We start from the raw sequence: 7724 nt of genomic DNA, 5'->3' as shown, positions 1-7724 counted from the left end.
CCTTACAATTATACAAATAGATTCAAATGGAAGTGACAAATAGATTCAAGGGATTAGACCTGATAGAGTGCCCGAAGAACTATGGACAGAAGTTCGTGACATTGTACAGGAGGCAGTGATCAAGACCATACCCATGAAAAAGAAATGCAAAAAGACAAAATGGTTGTCTAAGGAGGCCTTACAAATAGCTGAGAAAAGAAAAGAAGCTAAAGGCAAAGGAGAAAAGGAAAGATATACCTGCTGCTGCTAAGTCACTTCAGTGTGTCCGACTCTGTGCAACCCCATAGACGGCAGCCCACCAGGCTCCCCTGTCCCTGGGATTCTCCAGGCAAGAACGCTGGAGTGGGTTGCCATTTCCTTCTCCAAAAGATATACCTGTTTGAATGCAAAGTTCCAAAGAGTAGCAAGGAGAGATAGGAAAGCCTTTCTCAGTGATCAATGCAAAGAAATAGAGGAAAACAATAGAATGGGAAAGAACTAGAGATCTCTTCAAGAAAATCAGAGATACCAAGGGAGCATTTCATGCAAAGATGGGCACAATAAAGGACAGAAATGGTATGGACCTAACAAAAGCAGAAGATATTAAGAAGAGATGACAAGAATACACAAAAGAACTATACTTCTTCATGACCCAGATAACCACCATGATGTGATCACTCACCTAGAGACAGACATCCTGGAATGCAAAGTCAAGTGGGCCTTAGGAAGCATCACTATGAACAAAGCTGATGGAATTCCATCAGCTTTGGAGGTGATGGAATTCCAGTTGAGCTATTTCAAATCCTGAAAGATGATGCTGTGAAAGTGTTGCACTCAATATGCCAACAAATTTGGAAAACTCAGCAATGACCAGAGGACTGGAAAAGGTCAATTTTCATTCTAATTGTTCTAATTCCATTCTAATTGTTCTAATTTCTAATCTAATTTCATTCTAATCCCAAAGAAAGGCAATGCCAAAGAATGTTCAAACTACCACACAATTGTACTCATCTCATATGCCAGTAAAGTAATTCTCAAAATTCTCCAAGCCAGGCTTCAACAGTATGTGAACTTTCAGATGTACAAGCTGGATTTAGAAAAGGCAGAGGAACCAGAGACCAAATTGCCAACATCCACTGGTCGTCAAAAAAGCAAGAAAGTTCCAGAAAAACATCTATTTCTGCTTTATTAACTACACCAAAGCCTTTGACTATGTGGATCACAACAAACTGTGGGAAATTCTTCAAGAGATGGGAATACCAGACCACCTTACCTGCCTCCTGAGAAACCTATATGCAGGTGAGGAGCATCAGTTAGAACTGGACATGGAACAACAGACTGGTTCCAAATTGGGAAAGGAGTACATCAAGGCTGTATATTGTCACCCTGCTTATTTAACTTATACGCAGAGTACATCAAGTGAAATGCCAGGCTGCATGAAGCACAAGCTGGAATCAAGATTGCTGGGAGAAATAGCAATAACCTCAGATATGCAGATGATACCACCCTTATGGCAGAAATCAAAGAAGAACTGAAGAGGCTCTTTGATGCAGGTGAAAGAGGAGAGCGAAACATCAGGCTTAAAACTCAACATTCAGAAAACGAAGATCATGGTATCAGACCCATCACTTCAATGCAAATAGATGGGGAAACAATGGAAACAGTGACAGACTTTATTTTTTTGGGCTCCAAGATCACTGCACATAGTAATTGCAGCCATGAAATTAAAAGACACTTGCTCCTTGGAAGAAAAGCAATGACCAACCTAGACAGCATATTAGAAAGCAAAGACATTACTTTGCTGACAAAGGTCCGTCTAGTCAATGCTATGGTTTTTCCAGTAGTCATGTATGGATATGAGAGTTTGACTACAAAGAAAGCTGAGTGGTGAAGAATTGATGCTTTTGAACTGTGGTACTGGAAAAGATTCTTGACAGTCCCTTGGACTGTAAGGAAATCAAACCAGTCAGTCCTAAAGGATATCAGGCCTGAATATTCATTGGAAGGAGTGATGCTGAAGCTGAAACTCCAATACTTTAGCTGCATGATGCAAAGAGCTGACTCATTGGCAAAGACCCTGATGCTGGGAAAGATTGAAGGCTGGAGGAGAAGGGGACAACAGAGGATGAGATGGCTAGATGGCATCACCAACTCAATGGATCACCAACTCAATGGACATGAGTTTGAGTGAACTCCAGGAGTTGGTGATGGACAAGGAAGCCTGGCATTCTGCAGTCCATGGGGTCGCAAAGAGACACAACTGAGTGACTGAACAGAACTTGAACTTGTTAACTGAGGGTTTAGCTTCCTAAGCCTCAGTTTATTCATCTATAAGATGAGTATGATAATAGTATCTATTACATATGGGTTAGGTAAAATAACATATGGAAAATGTTTAACCCAGGGCCTCACATATAAAAATGCTCAAAAATGTTTATTATTATTATTATCTCTGTTAACATTTTGGTGTATTCCCCTCCTTCTGGACATATTGCTTTATACAGTTGTATAATAATGTATATACATTTGTGCTCAGTCGTGTTCAACTTTTTGCGACCCCATGAACTATATAGCCTGTGAGGTTCCTCTGTTCATGGGATTTTCCAGACAAGAATACTGGAGTGGGTTGCCGTTTCCTTCTCCAGTTTACATTTAGTATCCAATTATTTTCACTTAGCATTTCACCATCAGTGTTTTCTCACATTACTAGTTTTTCAAAAACGTGATCTTTAATCTTTATGTAATTGTTTAATTATCCCCCTTCTTGGGGGTATTTCAACAGTTTCCCATTTTTCACTATTAAAAAGAACCCTGCCTTAAGCATATTGTGCTGTTAACCTGTGTTTCCTCTTAAATTTCTTCAGTTTTGTGATCAGTCCTCGCCATCAGATTGAAAGTTCAACAAGGCATGACCTGTATCTCCACCATTGGGCTGGGAGCTTCTCCAGAGTGGAGGCTGTATGTTCCCCCCTTCAGAAAAGGCCTGGGGCCAGGCTCTTCGGGACTAGCAGACACCTTTTGTTTAGCCTGATCAGCAGAACTTCCCCTGCCTTTCAGAGAAGGCTCTCCTGCTTTCTGAGGTTCCTGTGAGACAGCCATCTCATGTAGATGGAATCAAACCGTCTGTGTTCTTTAGTCCACGGGTTTTCTCATTCAATATTCATATGGGTTTCTTTTTTTAAACTGTTTTATTTATTTGGCTGTGCTGGGTCTTAGTTGCAGCATGTGGAATCTTTTAGCTGTGGGATGTGGCATCTAGTTCCCTGAGCAGGGATCGAACACGGGCCCCCTGCATTGGGAGTGCAGAGTCTTACCCACTGGACCACCAGGGAAGTCCCTCATTCAGCATTATGTATGTGAGAGAAATGCCTATGATCGCACGTGGGAATCAGAAATCGATTCTTTTTTGAGGGGGAAAAAGCCAAAGCAAAACACTCTTTAGATTGGGGAAGGGGTGGTTAGACCATATGAGGTTTGGATACAAAAAAGTCCTTAACTACTTCTTGCTTGTATTTTGGAAGCACAAACATTATCAAAGTTCTTTTTGCTATATTCTTTGTTTGGAATGGAAAAATCTGCATTCTTTCACCTCTGGAAAGGTGGCCATGACCTGCTGGCTATACTAGGACTGATGCATTTTGATAGAAAGAGCTCTTGGGTTCCAGTTCCTTCCCCAGCCTCCTCATCTTGACTTGGGAGAAGGAACAGTGTGGTGGAAGGGCCAGGACAAGCTCATGGGGAAAAGTGGTTGAAAACACTGAGCCCCATAAAAAAAAATGAGAGAAGACTGTTTCTTTCATCAATGGCATTTCCAGGTGTCTGGAATTGGGTGGGCTTCTCTCATTTTGAGGACGTCCTTGTTGGTTTCTTCAGCTGCTCTTCTCTAGGCCACCCTCAGTGCTATAAGGGTGAAGGGTCGCTATGTTGCCTGAACACCCCCCATGTGTCAGGCACTTCCGTGGGGTTTCACATACACTGTCTTATTCAATCCTGACCTTCCTAAGAGCCACTGACCTCTTTGCCTCGATAAGAAAACAGGTTCATGGAGATTACAAATTTAAATAACCTGTCCAAGTGCGTGCAGCTAATTATGGTAAGTTTTGAAGTCAGGTCTGTCTGGATAAAGGCAACCCAGTCTGGGAACCTCCCCAAGTTGGCCGTCTTCCACTTCCTGGGGTGGGGAAGGGGTGCTCTGCTACAATGGCCAGCCCTCCAGGGAAAGCCGCTCCATCCCACACCTGAGCACACTCAGGCAGCTGTGCCCTTCCCAGCCTTCACCCTGGGCCAGCAGAGGCCAAAGGGACCTTTTCATCCTCAGCCAGGACTAACAACTGCTCAGGCACACACGTGGCCTTGGGTAGGGGACAGGGTGAGGAGACAGTGGAAGCTTTATCGAAAGGGGCGAGTCTTTGATGCTGGCTGCAGATATTAAGTGAAGTGGAAAGGAAGCGGGAGAGAGTTGTTGGAGAAGGACCTCCTGAGAGTCCCAGAATCACTCCTACAGGCGTCCCCCGGGGGGAGGTTGGGAGGGCGGGACACCCAGAGCAGGACGCCCAGAGCAAGGCGGTACCCACCTGCCAGCGACCACAGAGCCGGTCAGCCCCAGGCGCCTGGGCCTGCCGGAAAAGCCCAAGGGGGCCTGGGACCCCTCCTCCCCTGAGCCTGATACTGCCACATACCTGGGTTTGGGTGGGGTCAAAAGCAGGACCCAGACTCGGGTGAGGCAAGAGAGGGGTCTAGGAGGGAAAGTTAAAGGAGGTGCTCACACTCTAGGTGTCTCTGTTGCCTCACCCAAGTCCCAGCCCTGCCAGGGAGCTCAAGGCACCAGAGGTGAATAACAGCAGTGAGCAGGTACTGCAGCTAACATGTACTGCTCATATGCAAAGCCCTGTTCCAGGCTATAGGTATTTTGTGTATAACATAACATAACATAATTTCGTGTTAATGCTCACAACTCTTATCAGTTGACAGGTAAGGAGACTGAAACAGAACTGGTAACTTGCCCAGCTAATACCTCCTACAGGCAAAGGTGCTCCTGAGTCCCCTCTCTTAGCCAGGCCACCATGTCACACAACCCCCAACACACACACACACACACACACACACACAAAAGGTACGGGTGCCAGGTGGCACCCAGTAGCTTATCAGGACCCCACCCCAGCAGGCTGGCCACAGCTGGGCCTCTGCCCATGGCAGGCCCTGTGGGACTGGGAAGGTGGGTCACATGTGCACAAGGCCTCTTTTATAGCCCCACCACCCGCTCTGGCTCCGTCTTTTGCCACCTGACCTGACCTGCCGGCTGCGACCTACACCAGCTGTGCCTGCTCATTATGGAGAAGGTCCTTGTCCTTCTGCTCGTCACCCTCGCAGTAGCCTATGCGGTTCCCGACCCCCGGGGAATCATAATCAACCTGGTAAGAGGGTCTTCCAGGCAGGAGGCATCTGGGCCCCCATGTGGGATATTTTTTAAGCTTGGCTTTTTGAACCCTGGTGGATCAGCTGCCCAAGAGCTGGGAGGTAAAACATCTCTTCCTTGACTGCCCACCTCCTGTCTCCCTTGCCCCTTCCCCAGGGCCCCAGAGAAGGCCGATCACGTGTGGAGCATGCTCAGAGCATGGTTCAACCCGGTTGAGGGAACTTGATAAAAATCCAGAGCGGAGCTCCCTGGAGGTCCAGTGGTTAGGACTCCACACTTTCACTCCCGGGGGCACAGGTTCAATCTCTGGTTGGGGACCTAAGATCCCACAAGCCGTGAAACAAGGCAAGAAAAAAGAAAAATCCAGAGTGTTGGGCTCTCGTCCCGGAAACCCTGACTCAGAAGATCCAGTAGTTTAAAAAGCTTCCCCAGTGATTCTGGCTTCTGACCTACACTGACCAGTCCATCTCTAAATGCCTCAGGATTGCTTACTTATTTAGTCCTTGTAAGAACCACATGGGGCTTCCGAGGTGATGCTGGTGGTTAAGAACCCACCTGCCAGTGCAGATGTATGAGACGCAGGTTCGATCCCTGGGTCGGGAAGATCCCCTGGAGGAGGGCATGGCAACCCACTCCAGTATCCTTGCCTGGAGAATCCCAGGGACACAGGAGCCTGGTGGGCTACAGTCCAGAGGGGTTGCAAAGAGTCAAACACGACGGAAGTGACACCGCGTGTGCATATGCACACATGCGCGTGGACACACACACACACACACACACGAGCCATGTGAGATAGGTACTATCATAATCAATCCCGTCTTCACATGGAAAGCTGACTTAGAGGAAGGTTAAGTCTCCTGCCTGAGGTCGCACAGCTGGAAAGCCTTGATCAGGGACTGGCGACCAACTGGCCCGCTCCAGAGCCAGGCTCTCCCCACTGTCCACATGGCCTTTCCACAAGAGGGCACTGCAAGAGCCCTTTGGATTAGGAACCCAGTTTGCAGGTTCTTAACTCAGGGCCAGGCGTGGGTTCAGAGGGGCCGGGATGGCCCTGCGATTACCTGTAAGAGTCTGTGGAGGGAGGAGTTTCCCAGGAGATGGTTCTCAACTTTCACAGGCTCCTTGAAGGACTGGGGGACCCAGGGAGGTTTGGAGACCCCCTTTGGGGGGCCACAGGTGACCATTCCAGATGGGAACACTGAGGCATAGAAGGGGACAGAGACTGGCCCAGGGTCACCCAAGGAGCTGGTAGCACAGCCAGTCCGAGGAGTTGGGTGTCCTGTCCCCACCCAGGGCTACTTTCACAATGCCACACTGCTTGTGTCTCATGCGGGTGGGTCAAGGGGTCGGGGTGGGCAGAGGCCTCCAGCCCCGGGGGTTGGATTTCTTCATACCAGCCCACCATGGTGTGAGGCCCTGTCGTCAGTAGCGGGTGGTGAGTTGGGGGTCTGCATGGACAGGGGACCAAAGGGAGGAGGCCGGGCTGACTGGCTGCCCCCTGGCAGGATGAGGGTGAGCTCTGCCTGAACAGCGCCCAGTGCACCAGCAAGTGCTGCCACCGGGAAGACGGCCTGAGCCTGGCCCGCTGCGCACCCAAGGCCAGCGAGAACAGCGAGTGCTCCGCCTTTGTGAGTGCCGGCGGGCAGGGTGTTGGGGGGTGGCAGAGACAGCTGGGGAGGTACAGCTCAGCGTGGGGAGGGCCCTCGAGGCTTGGGGGTGGGCTCAGGGAAGAGGGTCAGTCTGGACACCGAATGCTGGAGGTGAAGGGAGGGCAGCACACTTCAAAGCCCTTTCCCATCCCATCCGCTCTCGAGCCTCACAACCGACCGGTGATGTGGGCGGGGCAGCGAGGTGTTACCCATCCTATTTCATGGGTGGGTAAACAGACGCTCCTCAGAGAGACCAAGTTAGTAAGAGCCACACAGTGGACAGCAGAACCCAGGTCCTCCAGGCCCACAGCACCCCCCGCACCCCCCCGAGGAGGCACGAAGGAGAAGCGCCATCTGGGGCAGCTGGCCCGCACAGTCTGTGACCACCCTGTCTCTGCAGACGCTCTATGGGATTTACTACAAGTGTCCCTGTGAGCGGGGCCTGACCTGCAACGTCGACAAAACCATCGTGGGCTCCATCACCAACACCAACTTTGGCGTCTGCCTTGATCTCGGACGTGCCACAGAGTAAGCAAGCTCACCCAGGGCCGGCACACCCCAGGACACTCCTCCACCAGGACCCGCTCCTGGCTGGCCACCGCCTCGACCAGCATCTCTGCCTTCTAACTGGGTTCTTGGCAATTAAAGCCCCTCTTGCAAACCTTCCCCAGTCACCTGGA

At 49.5% G+C, this 7724-nt stretch overlaps 1 protein-coding gene across 3 annotated transcripts; it reads left to right on the top strand.

Moving 5' to 3' along the window:
- Window positions 1-5235: 5235 nt before the first annotated feature.
- On the top strand, window positions 5236-7724 carry CLPS (colipase). Of its 3 annotated transcripts, XM_027524460.1 has the most exons (3): window positions 5236-5393; window positions 6901-7023; window positions 7445-7724. In XM_027524460.1, exons 1-3 carry the CDS (start codon window positions 5310-5312, stop codon window positions 7574-7576), a joined length of 339 nt encoding a protein of 112 aa, XP_027380261.1. In that variant the 5' UTR covers window positions 5236-5309; the 3' UTR covers window positions 7577-7724. The 3 variants fall into 3 exon arrangements, with proteins under 3 accessions (XP_027380261.1, XP_027380260.1, XP_027380262.1); XM_027524459.1 differs by having other exon boundaries at window positions 5250-5393; window positions 6901-7706; XM_027524461.1 differs by lacking the exon at window positions 6901-7023 and having other exon boundaries at window positions 5310-5393; window positions 7445-7576.

This window comes from Bos indicus x Bos taurus, chromosome 23, assembly GCF_003369695.1.
Source record: "Bos indicus x Bos taurus breed Angus x Brahman F1 hybrid chromosome 23, Bos_hybrid_MaternalHap_v2.0, whole genome shotgun sequence".
Lineage (NCBI taxonomy): Eukaryota > Metazoa > Chordata > Mammalia > Artiodactyla > Bovidae > Bos > Bos indicus x Bos taurus.
Note: the sequence above shows the minus strand (reverse complement) of the source record. Positions and strands in the feature narration are given on the sequence as shown.

Bases quoted from the DNA above. Each gene is read 5' to 3' on its own strand.
- CLPS (XM_027524459.1), top strand. From the start codon at position 5,310: ATGGAGAAGGTCCTTGTCCTTCTGCTCGTCACCCTCGCAGTAGCCTAT. The intron at 5,394-6,900 runs GTAAGAGGGTCT...GCCCCCTGGCAG, and splicing joins GGGGAATCATAATCAACCTG to GATGAGGGTGAGCTCTGCCT.